This window comes from Acanthopagrus latus, chromosome 9 (genome assembly GCF_904848185.1).
Source record: "Acanthopagrus latus isolate v.2019 chromosome 9, fAcaLat1.1, whole genome shotgun sequence".
In the NCBI taxonomy this organism is placed as follows: domain Eukaryota; kingdom Metazoa; phylum Chordata; class Actinopteri; order Spariformes; family Sparidae; genus Acanthopagrus; species Acanthopagrus latus.
In genome coordinates, this window is record NC_051047.1 from 2,955,197 (window position 1) to 2,981,570 (window position 26,374).

At 41.1% G+C, this 26,374-nt stretch overlaps 1 protein-coding gene across 2 annotated transcripts; it reads left to right on the forward strand.

Annotated features, from left to right (window-relative positions):
- The first annotated feature begins 2,040 nt into the window (after positions 1 to 2,040).
- On the forward strand, positions 2,041 to 26,201 carry rftn2 (raftlin family member 2). Of its 2 annotated transcripts, XR_005076778.1 has the most exons (10): positions 2,041 to 2,179; positions 14,900 to 15,080; positions 16,537 to 16,645; positions 17,525 to 17,699; positions 17,870 to 18,088; positions 19,767 to 19,873; positions 21,865 to 21,968; positions 22,073 to 22,154; positions 23,585 to 24,239; positions 24,739 to 26,201. XR_005076778.1 is itself a non-coding variant. In XM_037108728.1 (9 exons), the coding sequence occupies exons 1-9, from the start codon at positions 2,041 to 2,043 to the stop codon at positions 23,786 to 23,788; spliced, it is 1,320 nt and encodes a 439-aa protein (XP_036964623.1). In that variant the 3' UTR covers positions 23,789 to 24,261. The 2 variants fall into 2 exon arrangements, 1 of the variants encoding a protein (XP_036964623.1); XM_037108728.1 differs by lacking the exon at positions 24,739 to 26,201 and having other exon boundaries at positions 23,585 to 24,261.
- The last annotated feature ends 173 nt before the right edge of the window (positions 26,202 to 26,374 follow it).

A 26,374-nucleotide genomic window follows, 5' to 3' on the forward strand; every position in this document is an offset into this window, starting at 1 on the left:
TAGATAGATAGATAGATAGATAGATAGATAGATAGATAGATAGATAGATAGATAGATAGATAGAAGGGCAAATATACAAACATTAAATAATTGTATATAACATCCGAAAAACAATAAAATACCATATACAAATGCTTAAGTAGCTATAAAATAAAATGCTGGGGCAGTTAAAATAACACTGAGGTAAATGATGCCTGCACCCCAGGACACCACAGCCAAGAAGCTGGTGCTCGGAACAACAGACTGATTTTACACAATAATACTGTGAATATTAGTTTCATGTAAAGATATTGTGTGCCTATTTGGGGGGGAGGGGGTACTGAAGGTGAGGGTCGCCCAGGGCGTCATGCAAGCTGGGACCGCCACTGGCAGCAGCAGCAGCTTCTTAATGAGCCATGTGGCTGTTCGTCCTGCCGCTGCCCTCCCGCCAGGCAGCTCCACTGTGTCTGTTCGGGCCTGTAGTACAAGTCTAGATTCTTTATATTCGTCACTGGTCTCCTCTGGGATTGAATGGGATTTCAATATTGATTTATTAATATAATACCGTCTCCTAACTTTTCTCCATCTTCTTCAAACTTCATAGAAACAGAGAAACCCTTGACTGACGTCACAGCCTGCTTATGCCACTTCAAAATAAAAGCGTGGGCTAAATGAAGTGGGAACCGTAAGAGGCTAACAGAAATATTCGTTAAGTGAAATTACCCAACATTTGCTGTCCAGTCGCACAGTCTGAGGCTGCTTTAGTCTCTCACACATAAAATCTGTTTAGATTGTTGAACTTATAGCTCAGAAAATATTTTGGACTCTGGTAACTTGAGTCGGGGAAGCAGTATGAGAAAACCTGATGTGAGTATACTTTAGAATTTTATTGGAATACATTTTTCTTCACTTCTATCACTATTATGGAAACAATCAGTGTACACATGTCAGTCTTGACAGTTGTGTGACTAGCAGAAATAATGTGAAACAAATCTCTTGTTTGATCCAGAACCTGTCGGGAAACAGTATTACAGTTTGTAATTTCAGAAGCTAGAACCATAAAATTGGCAAGGAAAATGGCAAAAAAGAGAACCAAACCAAAGTTTGCCGCTTAATTAATAGATTAATTGACTAATCATTTTAGCTGTGGGCCTACTTGAACTGTTGGGTAGTTAAATTTATAACAAAACATCATATTTGATATCCTTTCCATGTGTTTTTGTGCAAGTAAAATGTAAAAAGGCCCCTGAAATGTAGATGAATGGAAGTAGAAAGTTGGGTGAAAAGTAAAACACAAGTAAGTCAAATAGATTATTTAAGTAAAACATTTTTAATAAGAACGAAAACTATTTCAAAAAGTTCATCAGTCATCTAAATGGCTGTGAATGAATTCCTAAATTGATTGATTTACAAATTATTTCAGTTCCAAAGAGAAACCCCTCTGTAAGAACCCAGGCTTTTAGACAGCAAGTCACAAATCCATACAGTGCTAAAAAACAAACAAACAAACAAACAAACAAACAAACAGATAATGGTTCGGATAAGAATAAAAAAAAACATCGCGATCACAAACTCAAAAAGTGAACAATGTTCACTATGGAGAGAATTTTCTGCAATAAAATTGCTGATACGTCAGTATCTTATTTTGAAATACGGGGAGGAAGTCGTGATGTCCGTGCTAGCTTGACGGTGGGGAAAGTTTGTTCCAGGGGCGGCAGCTCCTCTTCTCCACGCCTCTGACCAGCGGACACATCAGCGGGACACTTTCTCAAGACACAGCCGCCTCAGAAAATAATCCTCCACACTGCTCTCCTCTTCACACACGGCTGGCGTTCACTTCTTCCAGCTCCGCTCCGCCGCTGCTTATCTGTGAGCTCTCAGAGGGATTAGCAGGGAGGACGGAGGAGGGATGGAGCGGTCCCGTTAAAGTTGAAGGCTCAACAGAAGCTCGGTGTGTCTGTGTCTGTCGGCAGCAGGCAGAGCGGCTCCCCCGCTGCTCCCCCGGTGCTCTCCCGCTGCTCACACCGCGCTCAGCGAGCGGTTGTCCCCGCCTTGGAGGCCATGGGCTGCGGCTTACGGAAACTGGAAGACCCGGAGGACTGCAGCCCCGGGAAGATCTACTCCACCCTGAGGAGACCACAAGTGGAGACCAAGACGGATACTGTGTACGAGTATGTGCTGCTCGACTTCAGCCTGGAAGGTAAGGCTGCCTGTTGAGCACCAACATGTCACAGTTTCTAGATGCCCTCTGCGTTTAGATTTGAATGAGTGGGATCTGAGTTGGTGCTGGACTTGGAGCTGAAATGATGCGTTGATTAATCATTCAACCAAGTAATCGGCAACAGTTCAAAAATCGACGAGTCACTTTTCAAACAGACACTGGACGAGTATTGTTCTGCCTCCAGGTGTTCGGATGTGAGTATGTAATGTTCGGTCGTGTTTGATAGAAAATCCGGTAGCTTTGAGTTTTTATCCGTCTGTTGGCAGTGTTGGTCATCTCTCCATGGGCACTGAAAACTTTTCTGAAACTTTTATTTGATCATAAAGGATTAGTTGGTTATTAGATATGTTCATTGAAAATAAATAATAATAATACAAAATAATAAATACAATAAATCATCAAACTTATGAACATCACTTAATGTTTTGTCCATCTAAAGCCAGAAACACTGGCTGGTTTATGTCATTGTCAGGACAGAGACTTTGGGTCGTGATTGTGTTCATTTAAAGGCGTCACTTTGGGTTGTTGGACATTATAGTTGTATTATTCAATATGTTCTGATACATTAAATGATACATAAATAAGATAATGGATAGATTAATAAACAGTGAAAATGATCTTTACTTGCTCTCCTACATTTTACAGTATCAATCAAATATTCAGAGCATGACACATCATCTTAATGAAGCTGAACACATTGCAGGGATGCACAATATGTAACAAACAGGAAATGTATATTATCAGCTATATATTAGTATTGTTGAAATTATAGCTGATAAATTGAGCCAACTTACTTTCAGGCACAGTGTGTACATATGGATTCATTAAGGGGTGGCATGTACCTTTTTTAAATTGGTTTGCCATCCACAGAGAAACACCAGGAGTAATGCAGTGCATTGTGGTCCCTCATGAAGTCAAACTGCTGCACCTGTGTAGAGCCAAACATCTGGCCTGATGCTGTTTTTTTTTTTTTTTTTTTTTTTTCCCGTTTCACAGACAACATGATTGCAATGTGCAAAAAAGTCTTTCCGTTTTAACACAACAAATGGTATTAGAGCTGTGGAATATGAAGCCATCTTTGCTCACTACGTGTTCGCCTTTCTTACCCTCCTGTGTGAATAAAGCCACAGGTTCTGAACTTTTGTTTTAATTGCAAAAATGTGAAAATATCAAATATTGTATCCATATTGGCCGTGAGAAACAGGTCATCATTGTTTATCGCTACCAACTGAAAAAATCTGTAGCAGAATGCTAGAAATGGGATGTAAGCCATTCTGTTGGCCCCTTTTTAAAAACCGAATAATATTATCGGTTTTAGCCATTTTCAAAAAGTATCCCTACGTGTTCCTTCTTTTGACTGGAACATTCCTCCTTGTCGTAAAGTGGTCATAAATATCAGACAGCCAGTTTATGGTAGTTTTATTTGAACGTAGTATCACACGTTAGTGTCTTTTCCTGTGATGCTTCTCAAGTGAAATAACAGATTGCAGTTAGTATCCATTACACTGTTTTCATGATATGTTCATGCTTTTAGATTCCACTCAGACTGATTTTAAGGTGCTTTCACGTTGTTGCCAGCTACACATGTGCAACATTACAGCATCTGACTCTGGACTTTTCCTAGCAACAGAGCTGCTCGTTCAGCCTATCTAGAAATAGGTCACGCAAGGTTTTTTTTCCTGCCTTCGCCAATAGCCCCTCTCCCCCTGGCACACACATGGACGCACACTCATTGACACACACACCCCTTCCCATGTGGTAGGCATGGTGAAATCCACCTGCTGTGATACGGAGTCTAATTTGAACATGTGTGGTAATCTCGGATGGCCGTCGGTTGCCATTTTTCGAGGATAATCCCTTCATCTGGTCCTCAGACTGTGACCTATTTGGAAGGAAATGCTGATTAAGTTCTGAATGGGAGCCTAACATGCAAACAGCAGGCTGGCACGATAATGAATCAGGGAGGAAAGTGCTGCTTTCCAAATTAAGGGGATCAACAAGTAGAGTCTGTATCCCCCCCGTTAATGACTTCATGATCGTCCAACATTCAGCATGGATCCAGTCCTGTCTGCATGTGATCCTGTCATACAAGTAGGGCTGCAATGAGTGATTATTTTCATTATCGCTAATGCACAGAAAAATGCTCATCACAATTCTTTAGAGCACAAAGTGAAGTCCTGTATTGTCACACCAACAGTCTCAGACCCAAAGACACACTCCTGATCAAAAGACCAGTGGAAAAATTTCAAGAATTAACATTTTGCACTGTTGGATTTTAAAAAGGTTCTAAGTAGAGTTTTAAAATGTAAAAAGAAGAAATGGGAGTGACACAAAAAAAAAAAATTGAGTAAGCAATTAAACTGAAATAGGCTGTTCATCAGCTGATCCAAAGCTTAAGACCACAGCCTTTAAAAGTCGAAATCTGCGCAAAAATTTGGATTCAATGTCATTTTCTGTCTGGTATTCACACTGTCATGACCTCCTGATGGCAGAAGCCAAAAAGCTTTCTCACGTTGAAAGTAGTCAGATTGTTGTGCTGCATAAGCAAGGCCTCTCTCAACGCACCATCGCTGCTAAGGTTGGACGCAGTAAGACAGTCATTTTGAATTTCTTAAAAGACATGAGGGTTATGGAACAAAAAAGTCAAGTGGTAGACCCAAAAAAATTTCGCCGGCGCTGAGCCCGAGGATCCGATTGGCTGTCCTTCAAGACACAAGACGATCCTCGTCCCAACTTCAGGTTGTGCAGGGGCATCAAACAGCGGCTGGCTATGTGGAGATGTAGAGGGCATCCCTCATGACTGAGGGCCCTCCTCTGTGTGGTAATGACTGGGTTTATCAACTGGACAACGGTGCAGTTCACTGTGCCCACCTGACAAAGGACTTCTTCCACTTAGTCTTTCTTCAATATGATCATCTGTAGCTGGCACTGAGTGTTGCTTTTGTTGGCTAAAATGACAGAAGTCCACAGTGGCATGTCATGTTGGCTGTCGCTGATCATTTCTAGAGTAAGTTGTTCTTTGTCTGCTTTGTAATGCCGGTGTCTATACTCACCTGAAGATTAGTGTCACCACCTTGAAGCTGCAGTTGTGACAGAAATGAGAGACGAGTGATAGATTTCTTCTCGAGCAGATCGCTTCACCTCATGTTTCATTCATATCGCATTAATGATTTTGCAGCTTATAAACGTAATGTTTTTGAACTTCAGTATCTCGAGCAGTTAGCTTGAGAAAAAAAAGATCTGTCAGATTTATTAGCTACCACTGTTATTTGAATGTTTTAGATACACATTTAATCAGCATTTAGATGAGATCGAACTTGGTAAATGCGGATACCCATTATTTAAGGACTTTCCAAAGTCACTGAATATGTCCTCTGAACCCTGTTACAGTGCACATCAGTGTACAACAGTGAGTTAGACAAATTAATTTGGCATATTTCATTTTACCAGAGTGCTTCCTTGTTGACTGACTTGAGTTTTCTCTGTTACTCGTCACACACACACGGTTCATGACCCGTGACAGTGGCGAATGCTCCTCTGCTGCATGTAGCTGTGGAAAGTTTTCATTCTTTGTGCCTGTCATCAGCAGGGAGTCATGGGTTCTAGGTTCTCAGATGGTCTTTATAAATACAGAACTTCAGACTGTGTGTGTGTGTCTGTGTGTGTGCGTGTGTCATAGATTATGTCTAGATCCACTGTAGACAACCTGTGGTGTACACCAGCAGTCAGAAAACATCTCAGATGTTCCCTTTGTGATTTGTATCTGTTGGGAAGTTTGACTGTTGCTAAACACACAAATATTACATTTATGCCAAAGAGCTAGATTTACTAGACTTTGCATAACTCAGTTGAGATATAAACCTAAAAATCTTGTCTGAGTTTTTTTTTTTTGCAGTACCCAGCTGTGTTTAGTGTCCAGTGCCAGAACAACCTCTAAAACATTGAGACTTTTTCAGTCTCAAATGATGACGACATGGCTGGATTCATTCAGTATACAGCTGCATGTCTGTATTTTATGTGACTACATCACTTAGGTTGCTTATGATGAAGGGCAGAAAAGAAAAACCACACTGCAAATGCATTCTCACCGTATGAGTAAATGGTAAAAATGCCACCTTAATATGGAGGCTTTCTGTCTTCCTGGATTTGTGTGACCATCACTGAGCGATGTGTGAGTATGCATCATTCTCAAAGTGTGAAGGCTCCATAATTGGCACAGCTTAAGATAAACTGGAGTGGTTTCAACCTCTGGTAGTCATATGCAGTCTGGTGATGGCTGGCATCACCGCAGGCATGTCTGATTTTCTTTTTTTCATGAATATAAACGTTTCTTCAGTAAACTCATTTTATGATTTGGTAAAATATTTGTCTTGGTTTAGTCAGTCAGTTCCCTTTTTGCCAAAAGAAAGAAAAAAAAAACCAAAAAACCCCCACAAATAGTCAGTCTGTGCAACTCAGTGTGCATTTTCCCTGCTTTAAACCTGACTGCATTTGTACTTCAAATAATTCTCCACAGCTTTTGTTTTCCAGTTTGAAGTCACCTCAATGACAGAGAGGACATTTGATGTGCTCCCAAATTTAACATGAGGTGTCCTCACCTCCCAGTCAGAGCCAAGCCAAGAAAAATAAAAATATCCAGTGATGGCATGTGAGCCCAGCCTCAGTCTGCAGAGCCATGAAGCTAGAGCATTGAAGCCACGCCCCCACTGCTAAACAGACCACATGTTTATTCAATATGTATTCAAATGGATATGTCACGTGTTCAAATAGCACCAAATTTGACCCTGTACTTGATTTGGTCCCCAGCAACAAACCTGCCACATGTGAAGTAGATCAGATGGATGGTTCTCAAGATATATGAATAACAGACAGACAGAGATTCCCTGCTTTTTATATAAACTTGCCAGTTGAGCTCTATAACAACTTGCTGATTGCGCACATCATCATGTAATGCAAATGGAGTTAGCTCTAACCTTCACGTCAACTTGCTAGCTTAGCCTAGCACGTCTTGGCGCAGCTTTTTTTAAATTTATTTTAACAGCAACTCACCAATTCAGAAGTTCATCTGTTATTTATCAGGTTTTAGTCATCTCCATACAGAGCCACTGTCTGAAGAGTCTGTGCAGACATGCATTCTAAATGGCTAATTTGTCTTTCAAAGTAAATCTGAAAGATGGAGTGTCCACATTATTTTCAAGTCATCAGATCTGATTTTTGGATCCAGGGATAACTAACATATCTGCATGGTTTGCAATGGTAATGATGTAGGAGTGAGTAACTCTGTACACTGTCTCAACACACGCTTCATCATGGAAGCATGATTAGTAATCTAGCTCTCCAAACAATCACACTTTCAAATCACGGAGCAGACAGTTTATTTCAGTGTGACTCCACAAACTGTTGTTCTCTGCTTTGTCGTCATTCTGTGCTGCTAGTAGCAGCCAGGCTTCATCTCAGCCGCTCAGATGCACTTGAAGTCACAGTGTGTTTCGTGCTGTGAGTAACCCAAAAGAAACTTTGAGATCTGATATGAGTGTCCAGAGTGTCCAGACTGATACTCATCCAAGAGGTCCAACTCTAATTGCATTTCAAACCATCTTCAAATGTTGTTTGGATCCAGTGCCGAATTTCATTTAATGTGTTTCTTTTGCTGCCCAGACCTCCTGAAATCAACGTGGCTACAATCTGGACAGACCAAAAATGGATTTGTTTTGGTAGTCTTACCAAAGCCTTAATGACCAGGGTGGCATAAACAAATAACTACTACAAATAATCAAAATTATTTGAGTTAGGGTTGAATCTACCTTGATGGGGTTTAATCTTAATCTGGGTTTCTTATGTTTGGGGTAATATAAGAACAGTCTTTGTATGGGGAAAAACTGCAAAGGATCTGTAATAAACTGCAATGTTTTAATATTACTCAAGAAGTATTTTACATGTAGTGGCTAAATCCATACCGTATGAGCGTGGAAGTCGCAGGTTCAGGGCAAAAGCTTGAAAGCAACTGGCTGAGGAGGTGTGACTGTAGTCTCCAGCTCTGAGGCTTATATGTTTGAAGCATTAATAACTCATCCGTCAGTACATTCCATTCCTGATGAGGACCTGGGCAACAGATGCTCACAGTTTGGAGAGGCATTTATATATTCTTGTTGCTCGTCTTGTCGGACTGCTTTTCTGTCATGGTTTTTGTTCAGGCAAGTTTCGGCACCTCCAGCTCTGTGTGTCTTACAGACCCAGCCAGCACTCCTGTTGGAACTCATTAGCAATATTAGCCTCATCATTCTGTGAAGTTTTTGACCACTAGCAGGACTATACAGTGATCCAATTTGATTTGAATCCATTTAGTAACTGAACAATTTAGTAACCCAACCTACAGTCAATACAACATAGAACCTGGCAATGTTGTCTAAAACAACAGATAAAAACAGAGTTCAGTCATTTGCAGACAAACTGTGTTTACTGCCGATGACCATGTAGTACCATAGACTAAGTCATGAACCTCATGTTCACTGTGAACAACTGAGCCTCTCCCTTTTCATACACAATCATCAGCTGTTACCAGTCAACCTTTTTACCTGCAGAATGTTCCAGACAGGTATTTATGGAGCACTCCACAACTTTCGATGATATGAAGTGAAAGAGGCTTTTACAGATGTTCCTGCATTTATAGTCTCATGATGATGATGATGATCGTGATCATGATAAGGATTTTTAAAGATTATTAAAAGATGATAATATATGGTATGTTTGCATTTTCATCATAGTTGTCAACAGAAAGTACCCTAGCGTATTTACAAAGACACACTAGCAGAAATATGATTTCAGCACAGATTTTATATCCCTGCAAAGTGGCTCTCTGCAGTCCACAGTCACCAGGGGAAAAGACCTCTAATGCCATTATAAGAATCATCATCATACCACTCCACCCTTTGCTGACCTTGCTTTGTGTTTCTGGGACACACGCAGACTTACTGTCACATAGTCAAACCCATCATCCCCCATGTAGGCTATCTCGCATTACCCAGTTGCTGCAGAGCTCCATGTCATCTCGGCTTTGTTTTATTCTGACTGAGAGGAGACTGGACGTGGGGCCAGGAGCCAGAGACAGCACATCAAAGTATCTAATAGGTAATACGTTCCCAGGCTGAGTACTGATATCTGTCTTCAGATTGAGAAATCATACAGATTAGTAGTAGTTGTAGTTGATCCTCTCATTGCAAACTGCTCATAGTGTTAGCCCTGTCCCGTGAACAGCGTGTGTGCTGTGAGTTGAAGAACTCATTCTACCAGAAGTCAGTTTTACCTTTATCAAAAACATGCAGCTTCTGTGGTTTGGATATCGCACCGGGCCATATCGTGCTTGATTAATTGTTCAGCAGTAATATAGTTTACGATGTAGAACAGATGGGATAGGATAAAGGTTTAACCTGCTGACAGTCAGAAGATTATCTTGACCATGTCTTTAAAGGTTTTGTGGATTGCTGACAGGAAAAGAATGACACAGAGTCCAGCTGTTTCTCTTTTAATTGAGGTGTCTTAGTTCAGACAAAGATTTTTGGTGCAGGCTAAATATCTTGACACGGGTGGATTGCCAAGTCATTTTGGACAGACATTCATGTTCCCCAGATGATGAATCCCACAGCTTTTGCTTTCCCTGTTGGAGCTACGTGCTGCTTCTCAACAAAGAGTGGGTGAGAGATGACGGTCATCTACTGCAGGCAATACACTGACTAAGAATACATACATCATACAACGCCACAAAAGACCCTAACTCTCACTTTAAGGCCTCTTGAAATGAGCTGGCTCAGTGTGTGAGTGTCCATTTGGATATCCTGTAGCCATACAAGTAAGGAACTAAACATCTCTAAAGAAAAATAGCACGCTCCTGTAATGTCCTGATTCTTCTTGCAACATAGGACTTACCACTAGCCAGCCTGAGGCTAGAAGCCATCCTGTCAGAACAATAGCTTTGGCTTCCCTACACATGCAACAGTATCATGCAAAAACTTGAACTGGACTATCAAGGGAATCAAGGGTATGAGGATGATGTGAAGGGTGCACAGTGATTGCAGGTCAGGACTAGATTAATAAATGGAGGGATAGGAAGAGATTTGCTGGTGGTGGAGAGATGTCTTAACCTGAATTGTCTTGCCTTGGTTGGAAGAGAGAGAATGAAAAGGTGGGTGAGGTAAATGTTGTAGGAACTGCAACCTTCTAGACAAACTGACTGTCCTGATTGTGAAAGGGTATCTGTCTGCCTGACAGTATTTTTTTCCAGAGATGAGTGCAATTTTCTGTAATCTCTGTCTAATCTCAGAATGGCCCGTGATGGATTATTTCAGATTAAAGTCAGTATTTTGATTATTGAATTTAGAGGAGATGTGAAGGGCAGTGCAAAGCAGTACAAATCTGGCAACTCATACTCAGTAATCAGTTACAACTGTATCCTGGGTTACAGTCTGTGCCTTACTTTGGTCCAGACTGAATTATTTTAACAACTATTGGATGGATTGCCATGGAATTTGGTTCAGTTTAGATCTTGGAGGTGTTCATTCAGGGTAAACCCCACTGCTAGCCTGCCATTATTTAAATGGCCTAAGTGAGTTATTTGTGCAAAATGGCTATATATTAAAATTCACTGAATTAATAGTATTTTGTTGAGAAGAAGGACAAAGTATCTGCCTGTCATGGAGCCTCAGAGGCCAACTTGATTGCCAATTCTGGTCCTAACAATAAGACATCTTGGATGATACCTGCTACACATCAGCACGTCAGCATACTGATGTGAACATTTAGCTGTAAGCAGTGCAGTGTGTGAGTTCAGCCTCACAGAGCAGCTTGTTTTTCCCACTCGTGTTACTCTTGTTGTCCCTGCTCTTGGTTTCCAGGCAGCTTTCTCCCTTTCACACCTTCTCCAGCTCTCTCATTCACATATGGGCTCATAAAATCCATCTTGTAACCCCTGTTTGGCTTTAAACGCTCCTCCTCCCGCCTTCTCTTTCTCCTTTGCCTCCCATTTTCTCAGCTCTGTCACCCCTCTCTGTGCCCTCAGTTGAGCCCCCCCCCGATAACTTGCAAATTCCCACCTCTCCATTACTCCTCTGTGTGTTTCCCCCCCTTATTTACCCTCTTTGCCGGTCCTCCCTTCTTCCTCTCCTCCTCCTCCTCCCCTTTTATTCCCCCTCACAGCACTGAACAGAGGCCTCAGTGTGCGGGTTGACGGGGCGAGTGGCAGCAGGATGGGAGGGGGTGTGATGACTGAAAGCAGGGTAGGAGAGGAGCCAAAGGCTGCAACAAAAGCCTTGGGTAGAGGTGTGTGTATGTATGACATCATGGTCCTCCTGGGAGTCATTGACTGCAGCATGGTTGCCTGGTTTTGTTTTTGGTGTGACTCTCCAGACACCAGTGATCCATATTTGACTCGACATGCTCTGGCTGCCCTCTGAAGGAGAGAAAGTTATCCTGAAAGTTGCGTGTCTAAAAAAAATACATAGATATTAACTGTGTCCACCATGTGTGACATGTATGCTCGTGTTAAATTTAAATTCACCTCAAGCGTTTGGAGTGGAGTTCAAACCCACAGGAATGCCCGTAAACTGTAGCTGTGTTTGCCCGGCCCCTGCTTTAGTGGTCTCATTGAGGTTCTGGTGGTCTTTAGTCTCATAATGCCAGACAGCCCATTGAGAGGCTGCAGTGATCTCAGCTGTGAGCTGGTCTCCCTGATCTCTGGGGCTGTTTGTTCGTGAGAATGTGGGGGGTTGTAGTGAGGAATGCTCTCTCTCTCTCTCTCTCTCTCTCGCTCTCTCTCGCTCTCTCTCTCGCTCTCTCTCTCTCTCTGTTTTTGTCTCTTAATCTACATCCAAAATGCACAATTTAGTGTGTTTAAAACTAGTGTAGTAAGTAGACTTTGCATGTGTGTGTGCGTGTGTGTGTGGGGCACACAGCCAAGCCCCTCAGTGAACAGCCACTCTTTGTGGACACAGGAAGTATGGTGATGGTCACAGGGATTTCCAGCCAGGATTTCAAGAAAAACAACACTCGACAAGACTCAACCAGCAACAAACACCTCATCGACACTCCCTGGACTGTGCATGATTGTGACTAATGAGGAAATTCATTATCCCTCTACTTTTATTACATTTACAAGAACATTTAGGGCATTTAGCAGACACTTCACAGCGACTTACAAGAAGTATATTTGTCACAAGAAGGAAACAGTGCCATGATTTAAGTCCTGAGGGTAAGACCATACAAGTGCATATACGTAGCTTTGAAGAAAAAAGTGTTATATTTGCATCTCGATCTTCATCAGAATAGATACAGTGACAGAGAGTCATGTTGAGGTGCAGCTAATAGTCGATCAAAAGAAAACAAGTTGCCAATTATTTTCATAATTGATTAATCGTTTAAGTAATTTCAAGTAAAAATGTGAAACATTTGCTGGAATTATAGGTTAATCATGAATGTCACGGGCAGAATAACCCATAATTAACCCAACAGTAGTTTGGTGAAGTCCTCTCAAGAAACTACAAACTTCAGGTGCTCGTCCTCGTGTCTTTGTGAAACAGGCCATGCTAAAGGCTTGGTGACATATTGACTATTCACGAGTTAGTTGGGAGGCTGATGGGTTCAGTTATGACAGTGTGTTTAACCATTCAACCTGCTCAGAGTGAGAAACATCTATCATCTCAGAGAGTAAACCTACATGAGCAGTATATCAAAAATATCAGTGATCATCAGAAAAGGACAGTAAGGTACTAGAAAAAGGTGAACATGAAAATGTTCTCCAAGCATATTAAGATGGATATTAAACAAACATAAAAAATATACAAATAAGTACAAATAAAATACATCCCTTTTCAAATTTTAAGTGAACAGGACTCACAACGTCCGATGTTTGGCCATCTGAATTCATCATGATGTAGCATAGAGTACATTTCCTCCAAATGTTGCAGTTACATGTTGTGTTCAAGAGTCATTACAGTCCATGTGAAACACGCTACATTTAAAAGATTTTGGCAGCTGATGGAAAGAAAGTCATGTGACAATATCCAATTGGATATCTTTATATGGTGGTGACATGTCATGTTGTCATTTCCTGGTTTTAAAGACTGCATTCAAGTAAAGTGATGGCATTTTCTGCATTCACCAGACTGCTCTACGTATTCTAATACTTGCCTATTTGGGGGGGAAAAAAATCATGATATTTGATTTTGTCGCCCGGTCCAAACATTTTTGAAGTGCTTTTGAAAAGATTTCAAAGTATCTGGGTATATGTATCGCTATATGGCCCCGAAATATTGTGATGTTATTTTAACATTTTATTTTAATTTAATTACAAGTCAAACTTTGAGTGTTTTGTGTAACTTGCTGGAAATTAGATGAATAATGTTGAGTACACCAAATTAGTTTGGGAGATTTCCTGCTAACTAACAGAAAAAAACAAAAACATAACCTCCTAGGCACTGGTAATAATCAAGTATTGATTAGTTGATTAATTGCAAAGTCAATCAACTGGAAATCAATTTACAGCCGTTCTGATATTGGAGTAATTGTGCAACTCAATAAGTGCCAAATATGTATTGGATATTCTGTTTTATTTCTCTTTAAGAAGAACAGGCCTCTGGGAAACTGTAATGTGCATGTTTTTTAATACTATTTTCTTCCATATCATCACCTGAATATCTCACTATACTCCTTTTTTTTTCACTTCACTGAATCTTTCAACAAATGTGAGATGAGGTCTTGGAACCAGGCTAGACATGTTATAGACTAATCAGTTAATCCAAACAATAATTATGAGAGGAACCACTAATGAAAAATCACTTTGTTACAACACTATGATAATCATATCCCAGCAGCATGAAGAGTATACTCAGCACAGCTTAACATAGACATATTTCATATAGCCACACCTTTGAAACAGACAGAAAACCAGCACACCACATCAGACATCACAGCTGGAGGTGCAGCACTGTGTGTGTGTGTGTGTGTGTGTGTGTGTGCGTGTGTGCGCGCGCGCGTGCACATACTGTATATATAACCTTTACGTAAGCGCGTGGGGCTGTGGTGTTTCCCTCAGCATGCCTGGGTCAGTGGTTGATCTTTTCCAGACTGTCTCAGCACACACAGACCTTGCATCAGTGTTTGAGGCCATCACACACAGCTGGGCTCAGGATGTTTCAGCTCAGACTCAGAATGTGTATGAAAAACAAACATCAGACATGGTGTGGTTATTTGTGTTCTTAGCATAGCACCATGTTAAAATAAATGTCCCTGCAGTCACTTGTGTTGTACGTCACTATAGCTGGTCACATGACCCAGGTGTTACAATTGCCATGTCTTAATAGTTATGGAGCGAGACCATTTTACAAGTATAAAACAGTGACTGAGGTAAGCTGTACCCAAGGATCATTTTCACTGTCAATCAGTTGTTTGTTTTCTTAATGGGCGCTTTTGTCAAATAAAGGTGAAAATTTTCCATCATCGTGTCTTCAGATTGATTGTTTTGTACAACCAACAGTCCCAACATATTCATTTTCAGTTTACTATCATTTATGACAATGACCAGTAGCAAATTTCAGAAGCTTGAACCAGTGAATCTGAAAACAGAAAATAACAGATAATAATAAACTTACAAAAATAATAATAGATAAATTCGTGACTGACTTGTTTCTCTCCAACTTCTCATCCATTCAGGAAGCCGTCCGACGGTGCAGTATGTGGCGTCCCTCTCCGAGCTGCCCCAGGCCCTGCAGCCCTACTACACACAAGGCTACGTCCTGTCCGCCCTGCACCCCATCATCCTGTCTGTGGGCCGAACACGGTCACTGCCCTTCAGCCTGCTCTACCGCGCCATCCTTGCTCGTCCCAGACCCAGGTACGCAAATCCTGACCCAGGGTTTAAACTTATCCCTAAAATGAAGCTCGAACATTTAAATCTTAGCCCTCTATAAGTGACCCTTACTTTAAAGGATTTTCTTTGTTTCTTCATCGGAAGTCTGGACATAAAAGAAAAAAGACGTGTATTATTATCTCTATGTACAAACAAATGTCTTGCATTTCTCTCTATTTAAATGATTCTTAGTAAGTGACAATAGTTTTGCCAAGACTTGTGTAGATTTGGCATATCTAAGTAGTGATAGGATCATTTACAAAGTCATCATCATCATCATTTCACAAAATAAAGGATGCAAAATTGAGTGATAATGGGACATTTTCCCATTATTGCCTGATTATCAGCCTGATAATGTGAAATTCTTGTTATGGGCTATCAGGCCATAATAAAAATTTCATAGGATAATATGAAGCCAAAGTTATGAACCTCTAGGGAGGTTATGGTTATCTGTATGTGTTTGGGGAAAAATGCATCCACAAGCGCATCATCGGCATAAAAATGGACATTGAAGTAGTGATTAGGAGGAATAAAGATATTCATGTACAATATAATAATATCAGTAGACTGGTGACTACACCCCTGTGACACCAGTGTAATGCCACATCATCTATACCTAAAGGCTGCAGTTTGAGTTGGATGTTCTGCTCAGCGTGATCAAGTACTTTTGATAGGTCAGTAAAGATTACTGTAGATTAGCTGTGTGTGACTGTCACACACGCCCTCCCACTGTGCCCACATGTTCCCAGCCATACTGTCAAGTAAATAGATGAATGATAGATGAAGTCAGTTGCATATTTAACGAAGAGCCATAGTAGGAGGTCAGAATGGCGTGTCTGGAGGAGGGGGAGACTGTGTTTTGGTTTGGCTTGATCTCTGTGACTGCCATGATTTCTATTGGCTAGAAATCCACCCGACAACAGGGGCCCAACAGCAGCCAACGGAGACGAAGTGTCTCTGATCTCTGAGGTTTGATACGTGGAATACCGTAACTATGATGCTGATTTTTATCTCATAATAACTGTGGCAGTAGAAGAGAATTAGTTATGTTAATGATGGTATTTTCATGCACAGTTGCACTAAAGGATAATATTAATGTGACTGTTATTTTACAAAAACTTACTATTGTTAAAAGGGCTTACAGTGAGTATAACCTGTCATCACTTCAGTTACCTAACTGGTTGTTTACCCTTTGTGTAATTGCCCAGAGAGTAGCTGGTAGCCATCTCCTGCTGAGACTATAAATGATTAATATGTTGGTGTCTGCAGCTCTGTGACAATTACAAATGAACTATGAACCCTCCAGCTGGACAAGTTCAATAAGTTTGGTGACCTCAAGAAAAAAAAAAAAAAAGGCTATGTCAGACATTGTTACTGCAAATCTGTCTCACTGGCTGTCTAATAGATGTTTTTGTCTCTGTGTGTCTGTGTTTGCTCTCAGTAAGCAGACGGCGTCCATGTGTCACAGCGTGCCAATGTTGAGGGTGGAGGAGTGGCCATTACCTGGAGAGTCACTGACGGGCGACACAGTCAGAGCCCTCATCGACAGGGTCAGTGATATTTACTGCCACTCCGTAACCCCTCAATGACATGAACACACGAGGGAGCTGCATTCTAGCTCCTCATCCTTCGCAGGAAGTGCAGACGTTGCTGTGCCAGTCAGTCTTTGTTGGAGGTTCAGCCTGTAACCATTTACATGTTACAGCTTTCTTTCTGCCATCTGATAACATCTTTAGGAGGTATTTGTCTTGCACTAATAAATGAGCACCCCAAATACATTTTACAAATCAGTCAACTCCATCACCAAGGATTATTTCCACTTTTTCAGGTACATGAAGCTGATGTGTGAAAATACTTTTTCGGCACCAGGAGCATGATTAAAATGTTTGAAACACTGAATATTTAAAAAACATTTAGGACAATTACCTGAAACTTTGAACCCTTTAGGCCTAAAGAATCCACACTTCCATCAAGTCATCTTGAAGTGCCTCAGGCATGAAAATCATGGTCGTACATTTTAATGCTAATCTGACTTACTGATCTGATGTGTGGAGAATAACTCTCACTGATGGTCACGTTTGCTCATATAGATCATATAAAGGTATCCATATTAAATTAAAGCCATCAGTATTGTAAAACAAAGCGGCACGTTAACAGTGCTATGAGATGCTGTTTTCTCTCTGGGGAACTGAGACATCGCACATGTTCTCACTGAAAATGCCAATAAATTCAGTTCAAAACAGACCCAGAACACTGGAAGCGATCCATTTCACACTTCTGAAGTGTTACACATTCAGTTCTTTCTGGATTTGATTACTATCCAACCACCACTACTAGTGTGGTGTTAAGAGAGCAGTAAAATCTTCAACATGGCTTTATTGTAATGGTGAGCTACATGGTGACTGTGTGGCTGGTTGTCTGTCTGGCAGGTGAACAGCAGTGCCCGGGGGGGCGTTCGCTTCATCGGCTCGGTGCTCCAGCAGGTTAGCGGGATCACCAACGGCAGGGTACACAGTCCAAATCGGGGCTGTCGCTCCCCTCCACGCACCCCTCCTGGTACACCGCCGGGAGACAGAGAGCTGGAGGAGAACACCTACAGTCCTGGTGAGATACTCGCTGCTCTTCACATCGCACTCTTCTCTTTTATCTCTCTGTTGTAACCGGTGATGAATGTAGGTTAATGTGGTGCCTTTCTGTCAAACTGAATCCTGTTGACAAGTGCATTTATTTCTCATAATCCGCCCTCTCTTTCCTGCCTCCCTCCCTCCCTCCAGACTTGAGGTTGCTGGTCTTCTTCCACTCCTGGGCCCCTGGCTGTGCTCCTCTGGACTCACTGGCTTGTCAGTACCACCAGGGGGCGCTCTCTATGCGTGTTTCCAGGAAGGGCCAGGTGGTCAGCGCCCTGGAGGCTGATTGGCTTGAGCTGACTGCAGCCTACTACCGCAAAGGCTGGTCATTGGTGGACTCCTTTGTCTACTGGGACACACCTAAAGGTTGGTTTGATGTTAGCTGAAGCAGGACTCGTTAGTCATTGTCAATCACCAAGTTAACAATATGAGGCACACATGACGTTCTGCCTCTGAAACGCTCCCATTGCGATTATGAAGCGGCATGGAGGGCGGAACAAAACGGCACCGCACACATCAGGTGACAGAGACGTGCCTGTGGGGTAATCCCTGGATTCCACTGAACATTGACCGGATGCATTGACCTCTTATCTGGCTGGATCTGCTCTGTGCAGCTTGACCTGGTTGAGGTCTGCTCTGCATGTCTTAACGAGGGGGGGGGGGTTACATGGTGATTGGTCATACACCAATGACATTACTTGAGCACCGCCCCCTCCATCAGTTTGCTTTTTTAAATCAATGCTTAGTCGGACGACAGATGATACACTATCAAACTCTGTGCAGTGCCAGGGAACCTGATAATGTTAATTAGGGAAAAATGAGTTGGTTACCTCACTGCGAAGTTGAGTGTGCAGCCTGCCACCTGCAGCTCTAACAGACTGAATGCACTACTCCCTGACATATTCAGATTCATCCACTGTCAACAATGGTGGCTGATGATATAGATGTGTGCAAAATGATGTTTCATTTTTGATGAATAATCACTGAACAACCCATTTCTTGTAACTTGTTCAAAAGGCCATGCATTTATTGCGAAGCTGCAGCAGTAGAAAATGTTTAGTTTGCATTTACAGCAAACCCAGTTAAAAGAAAAATGTGTAAAAAAAAAAAAAAAAAATGGATAAAGGACAGTTAGGCTCAAGGTTCATTAGATTGTCATCCTGCAGCCGAGGGTTGAACAGTGAAATGTAAGTTGCTGTTCCTTTATGCTACACAAGAACAAAACTGTTTTTATTTTGGAGTGTTGGGGATGAGCACGAGAGTCTTACAGCCTGAGGAATGAAGCTGCTTCATAGTCTGTTGGTACGACAGTGGATACTTTTGTATCCCTCGCCAGATGGCAGCGGGGTGAACAGACCTTTAATAACTGAATCGTGTTTCTTTCAGTTAACTTCCATAGGCTTCAGCCTGTCAATAAATGGAGTAAAGAACAAAACCAGCCTAAGGGTCGTGGGTTGAAGGGCAGCTGTTGTTAGCTGTTATTCTTCTTCCTCTACCCTTTGCATTATTATCTTTTCTCATAAAACAGTGATTCACGCACACACAAAATCAGACACTTCCTGTTTTGACTGCAGTCTGTCCCTCCTCTCTCCCTCTTCATCTATATTTGGAGCTGTCTTCCTGAACTTAGCAACCTCACTTCCTGTTCCTCTGCAGCATAGCAGACGTGCACATCACTTGTAGACCTCTGAGGCCTGGAATAAATGGAAATATACGCACTGTGACATTCACACACACAGGCAGAAAGTAGAGCCCTCCACACTGCACTCCTCTCCTCTCATGAACACATGGGAACTTAAACAGAGCTCAATCTATTTCTGATAACTGGGTCATTATCAGCCCAATGACATGCTCTCACTGACTTCTTTCCTCAGCAGTCTTTCAGGACTAAAAAGATTTAATGTGTATCGACCATTTGCTACCTGACAGTATAAGATCCATTCATGTGGATTATTCCGTATTCTTTCTCCTGTGAACCGTATGTTGACACGAACATAACGATATAGACAGTTTCACACACACTTATTGTGTATGTGTGTTTCAGGCGAGCCGGTGCCCAGGTCACTGGAGGGCCTGTTTGTGTATGAAGAGAGAAGCACCTCTCCTCCTGCCAATGACACCATCGTCGTAGAGCAGTGGACTGTCATTGAGGTCAGTAGAGTGTGTGTGTGTGTGTGTGTGTGTGTGTGTGTTGAGAGTGGGACTGAGAATGTGGTATAATGATCTTTGCAGGGCCTCATTCTGATGAAATGAACTGAAAATCAGACAGGCAGCATGATTTGTACAGGATGAGAGGGCAGTAGGTCTTAAATTAAACAGTTAAATGCATAAAAGTATTATCTCACTTAGTTGTTTTTGGGCTGTGTGGACACAGTAGTTTTGTTTAAAGTGCAGAATAATCAACTAAGTTAGAAAATGTCTTTGTAATTCAGGTGAATTGACTTTTTAGATGAGAAGTGGAGGTGGGGATGGGCTACAAGCATGTTTACATTTGGAGGACTATGACATCCAGGTTTTTATACTTAATCAAAGACTCTTTTCAATCGACACCTAAATGTAATCATCCTCACAGCAATTTTAAGAGGTTTTAAGAGCTCTGTCATACCACAACCAACTTTGAGTAACCTTGAATGTAGTGGAGTTAGGACAAATCTCGAAATCTCTCTGCATGGCTGGAGACTACTGCGGCTCAGTGGGGATTCAGACTGAACGCAGCACCAGGGGCTGAGCTGGTGAGGGACGTGATGTCTAATGAAACAATGAAACACGATCCACAAATTCCAGGAACACTTTATAACACAATCGTTCAAAGGCTCATCAGACAGCTCAATGGTCGGTAATACTCACAGACAGGACTGAGGAAGTTATGATGGCAGCAGCTACATTTTATTATCACAGTGATGACAATTTAAGCAGCAGAAACACAATATGCATGTTATAAATTCGTGCACCATAAAGGGTAATCCACTTTACTGGTTAAAATAGCTTTTGTGTGCTTTCAGGTCACTGAGTCTTCAAACAGGGCCCTAGGTAGACTGTTCACATCGGTTGCATTGTTGTGCATCGGTGTACTAGCACATACTTTAGGAGTTCCCAGTAGTAACTGTTGATTACATTTCTAACACATTATTCAACCACATACAACAAGAGGCTGCTAACCCTAACTGCTTCAGGACTGTAAATTGTTACATAGTATTTGAGTATAAAGGGCTTGACAAACTCAAATAAATAAATGAACCGAAAGCATCAATGGGAAATTATGAAAGATATTCATTGATAGATACATAAATATTTCAACTTTATACTTTAGAGAATAATCCGGCTGTCTATATTTCAGTCATAGTGGTGCAACACTGGACACGTTTTTTTGGACGGACGCATGTGCAAGTAAAATAGTTACACTCTGGAGCCATGTTTAAGGTTCACCAAAATACTGTCTCTACAAAATATCATACCCAGCCTAGTTCAGTAACTGTACTTGTTTCAGTTCATCGAGACTTTTACTGTATTTCCTCAAAGTAATAATAAAAAGTGAAGAGAAGTCAGGTCTCAAATAGTTGACACAAAAATCAAGGCCAGCTCCAAACACAGGCCAGGTGTGAACTCCTGGTGCCTGCTAATCACATTTGGAATCTCCATTGCTCTGATTTAATACACTGAACAATTGCATCAACCCTTTTTTGTTCTAGATTATTCTAGTGTTATAGTCCTGGTTCAGTCACAGTGGATGTACATGTGGCAGTGTCTCAGACAAACTGTTTATGTTTTATTGTGGTGTGATACCACAGCATGGCAGTCGCTGCAGATGAAGCTCTGTCGTGCCGCTGATTTCTTCACGACACATTCCTGCAAATATTTCACAATAAAATCTTGTTAACAGATGAAGCGGTTCCATCCAGTGAAATGCTACTGAGTTTTTAATAGAAGTGAACAGATACAGGAAGTGATGGGTTGTGATCACAGCATAATGTAGTCACAAAACTTTATCAGGACAAATGAGAACAGGTCGTAAAACAAGGAACCTCCATACTAAAATATCACCAAATAGTCTCATCACACAGAGGGAATGCAGAGCCTGTCCCTAAAATCAGCTGACCTGTCTGTAAGTAACACTTACATGTGCATATGTTGTCTTTGCCCAGGGCTCCAATGTGAAAACAGACTACGGGCCCCTCCTCCACACGCTGGCTGAGTTTGGTTGGCTGCTCACATGTGTGCTGCCCACTCCTATCATCCGACACGACAGGTAGATAATACGCACGCTGTATCTTTACGAATGTTGTTGAAAACATTTTTGTCGTTAATTCAGTCTGCCCTGTACATAACACCCACCCCTGTTTGTGTGTGTAGTGATGGGAACCTGGCCACCAAGCAGGTCGTGTTTCTCCAGAGGCCAGTGAGAGGTCAGGCAGCAGAACAACTTAGGAACCAGGTGAGAGGGGGACAGGAGAGGAAGACAGATTGAAGTGATACAGAGTCGAGGCCGAGCAACTCTGGGATTACTTTACACTTATTATAAACCAACACATTTTCCCACCATCCTTCAAATCTATTTTTTGAAAGAGCTGCGAAACAGACATGTACTGAGGCTAGGTAACATTAAACTGTATTTCTAAAGATTACACTTAAAGTGACTCTGATATATATTTTTATAATGACACGGTTGGATGACAATTTGACAGTGTGAAAGATGTCAAAAGTCGAGAATTCCCATTCAAATCTGCAGTTTCTCTCTCCTCAACTTTACAAGGCTTGACAGTGACTTCCAGCTGTCCAGCCATTACTTTACAATTTTGGCTCACTCTGACTTCTCTCACGGTGCTGTTTCTAAACTGCAGTGTGCAGCTGTTACAGTAAGAAAAAAAAAGCTCTACTAACCTCCCTGACAGTTAGAGACTAGCCTTTTAGTTGCAGGAGTTCAATAATGTGTGTTTCTGTATTAGAGACATGGTGCCATCCTCTGTAATAAGCAAACATTCCCCTGCTGGTGTATCATTTGAGCTTGAACATGGCTGATAAGAGACCAGACAGTGTAAGAACACATGCCTGTACCTTTCTTGTCCTCATAGTCATAAGTTATTACTCAAAAATCATTTATGTGTGTAATATTTTGGATAGACCTTTCTTGGAAATGGCAACAGTTATCCTCAGGGAGTCTCTTGAATAGTTCAAACATATAGTGAAAAACAGGACGATTACTCGGTATCACCCATCACTGGAGGAAGGTTAAGTGACCTCAGTGTGTAGGTGCAGGGAAAGCCTATCTATGTGTCTCCACTGCACCCTGGTGAACAAAGTGGAAGTTGCACTTAATTTGCTGTGGTGGCGCTCAGGCTAAAGCTGTGGCTCAGTGAAGGTTAAGGAAGAAATCCAACAGTTATAGCTTTACGAGCGCATTGAGTGGTGTTGATTACTAACAACATCATCAGGGTCTTAAGTGCTACAGTAACTAAAGTTGTCCAAAAAAAGGAAAAGTAAAAAGTACAGTATTTGTCTCCAAAATATAGAGAGGGAAAGTATAATGTAGCAGAAAATGGAAATAAGTAAAAGTACAAGCACATCAGACACAGTACAGTGCTTGAGTAAACATACAAGTACTCAAACATAAAATGAACAGGTCAGGTTATAATACTTTAACTTGCAAGATGAGTGTCTGACAGTGACTTGAATCCACATCTCTGGTTTAAGAATGTAAGTGTGGTTGAAACATGACTAAAAATCATTGGACGTTAGTGTGCACGACCACAGAAAATAATCCTGGAGCCAGAGAAGCATAATTCAGAGTCAGATTCTTGAAGTCTGTCATGAAATGTTGGGAATAATGAATCTAACGCCTCTCTCTTTGCCCCGTCCTGTCTCCAGGCTCTGTCTGTGCACAGTGACGTGTCCAGTCGCTCTGTAAGTCGTGCGGTCAGCAACCCTGTCCCTTCAGAGGAGCTGTCTCCGACCGCTGGAGGCATTGGGGGCTTCCCGGTGTTCGGAGGGGGGTATCCCAGCGCCCTGTCCCACCTGGAGGAAGGTGGCTTTGAGCAGGAGGAGGGAAAGGCTGAAGTCACCTGTATGTGAGCGAGGAAACAGACAGCTGCAGCTTCACCCGCGGACCCAAGTCAAGGATTTAACCTGCTGGAATTCTGAAGAAAACATCCAAATGAACTTGGATGTCCAAACTATTGATTGGCCGTCATGTTAATGACCCCTTCCTTTTAACAGAGACTTTAAAGTAAAAGAACTCGGCACTTTTTAAAAATGTTTTTAATGAAGCCATAATGACGATAAGGTATTATGTAGAAATGGATCTATGTCCAAACTTTTATACAGATTTGTTGGGGAGGGAAACAAGTCAATGAGAGACTCTTACACATACAGTATATAAATCCACTTCAGAGGATTTCCAGGGGATCAAGCACAAAAACTTTGCACAGATTTCTGCACATTATGTAAAAAGCACTGTTTGTGGTGAAATGAGGGGAAAGTGTTCTTCCTTTCTTTTTGGCCCAACTCACAAATTACAATTTTGGTTTGCGTACCATCACAGATGATCACATTTGTTATCACTCTCAACCTTTTCCCTTTTCTTCCAAGATGCTTCAACACCTTTACATCAACTTCTCCCTCACCTCTCATGTTAAAGTGACACAGGTCAGACAGTTTTTGTCTTCACTTGTAGGCTGAGGCAGGATGTGTGTATATATATATATATATATATATATATATATATATATATATATATATATATATATATATATATATATATATATATATATATATATATATATATATATATATATATAATATAATATAATATAATATAATATAATATAATTATATATAATATAATATAATATAATTATATATAATATATTATATATATATATATATATATATATATATATATATATATATATATATATATATACACACACATGTGGGAGACTGTCACAGTTTGCTTTCTACATTGGTACTAATGATATACAGACTGACATTCTGATAAACTATGAGGGCCTTTCCACCAAGAGGGAACCAGTTCCACTCCTGTTCAGAGTGTTTTCAAAAAAGTAAACTGGATTCAACTCTTAAAATTGGATCATAAATATAGCATGTTATCCTTGACCTGAGGTAACAACTCAAGGGGGCATGTCGTGTTGTACAGGTTGTTATGGTTGTTATGTGTTGTGGAACACCTCTAATGGATGACACATTCTTGATTACCATCTTTGGTTCTGCTTAAAACTGGGGGAAACATGGGCTGGTTTGCTCAATAGCACCAAGATTCTAAACAGAACTAGTTCAAGAACCAGAGCTAATGTAGTGGAAAAACACCTTAATCCAGCAGGGCTCAGTGAAGCTGCCGAAGATTGCACATTTTTTACAGATAACAGTATTTCCCTGAAGAGGGTCTCGAGGATTTTAGAGTTCTGTGGGGTCACAGGTGCTATGAGTGACTTTTCAGTATTGTAAACTGGAGATTTTAAAACTTTCATATCGCGCATTGACCCAGAAGAACCATCGAGTCCACACATCTGCGCAAAGTTTAGTTCACCTGGTGCCATTTAATAATCATTCTGGAAAAGTTCATGGCTTGTTTTGTATACGTTTGAAAGTTTTATTTAGTATTTGATTAGCCACAGTGTTGGTGTACGTGTTTCTTACTTCAGTCAAAATTTCAAAATGGCTGCTTGCTGCTTTATGGTACTGGTAATACTCCTGCATTTCTCTCTGAGATGGATGAAGTTCTTCAAACACATATGCATTATCATATTGAAGCAATGACTGTATTCTTTTTTCTCTTTTTTAAAGGGGAGTTCTGCAGATTTTACACATCAGTATTTGTTTTTAGGTCTTACAATGTACTACTGCATATGTGAGAAATGTTGTTCTAAGCCTTTTGTGGCTCCAGAGAGAGCTGTGCTGGGGGTGTGTTGTTAGAAAGAAGTGAGCTTACAGACATCTGTAGCTGCTCACTGCTTGAGGCTTACAGCTTGGGGCTACATTAGCACCTGCTGCCATAAGACATGACAAGGAAGAAGCATTTGTTAAATATGTATCTGTGGTTCTGCTGCATCAATTTGATACTTTAAATTACTGTTACAGAAGTGCAAATGCTGAACCAGTGGAGTTTTCTTTGAATGCAAAGCCCAGGACAACTACTTTTCAAAGAGGATAAATTTACATTGTACATATCTTAGATGTTAGTATTCATCATTGCGAGAATGGTCTCACCTAATTGTAATGCATGTTATTTTGTTTTGAAGGAGCAAAGGGATCAAATGCACCGAAAGTATAATTTAGGTATTCAGTGTTGTATACACTTCCCAAGTTTGAGTAATTCATTTTTTTAATTATGTATTTAGCTCAAAGTCCCCATCAGGGTTGACTAAACGTTAGTATTGTTCCAGCCAGTCCATCATGGAGAGTTGTACATTTTGCTTCTTTTATCAGTGTTTTTTTAAAAGTTGTATTAAACACTTATTTCCCATGGTTTGAGAGTTTTGCGTTTAGTGTTAGGGCCCAGACACCCCTGGCCCAGAGTCAGCTGCGCTGTACAATTTCTCCTTATGTTTCGCCTGCGCATGCCATGAGCAACTTAATATCATACATACTCTTGATTAGAAGTGTATATACTAGTGAGAGTTACGTCAAAAACACAGTTCC

Bases quoted from the DNA above. Each gene is read 5' to 3' on its own strand.
- rftn2 (XM_037108728.1), top strand. From the start codon at position 2,041: ATGGGCTGCGGCTTACGGAAACTGGAAGACCCGGAGGACTGCAGCCCC. The intron at 16,646-17,524 runs GTCAGTGATATT...TCTGTCTGGCAG, and splicing joins TCAGAGCCCTCATCGACAGG to GTGAACAGCAGTGCCCGGGG. The intron at 17,700-17,869 runs GTGAGATACTCG...CCCTCCCTCCAG, and splicing joins GGAGAACACCTACAGTCCTG to ACTTGAGGTTGCTGGTCTTC.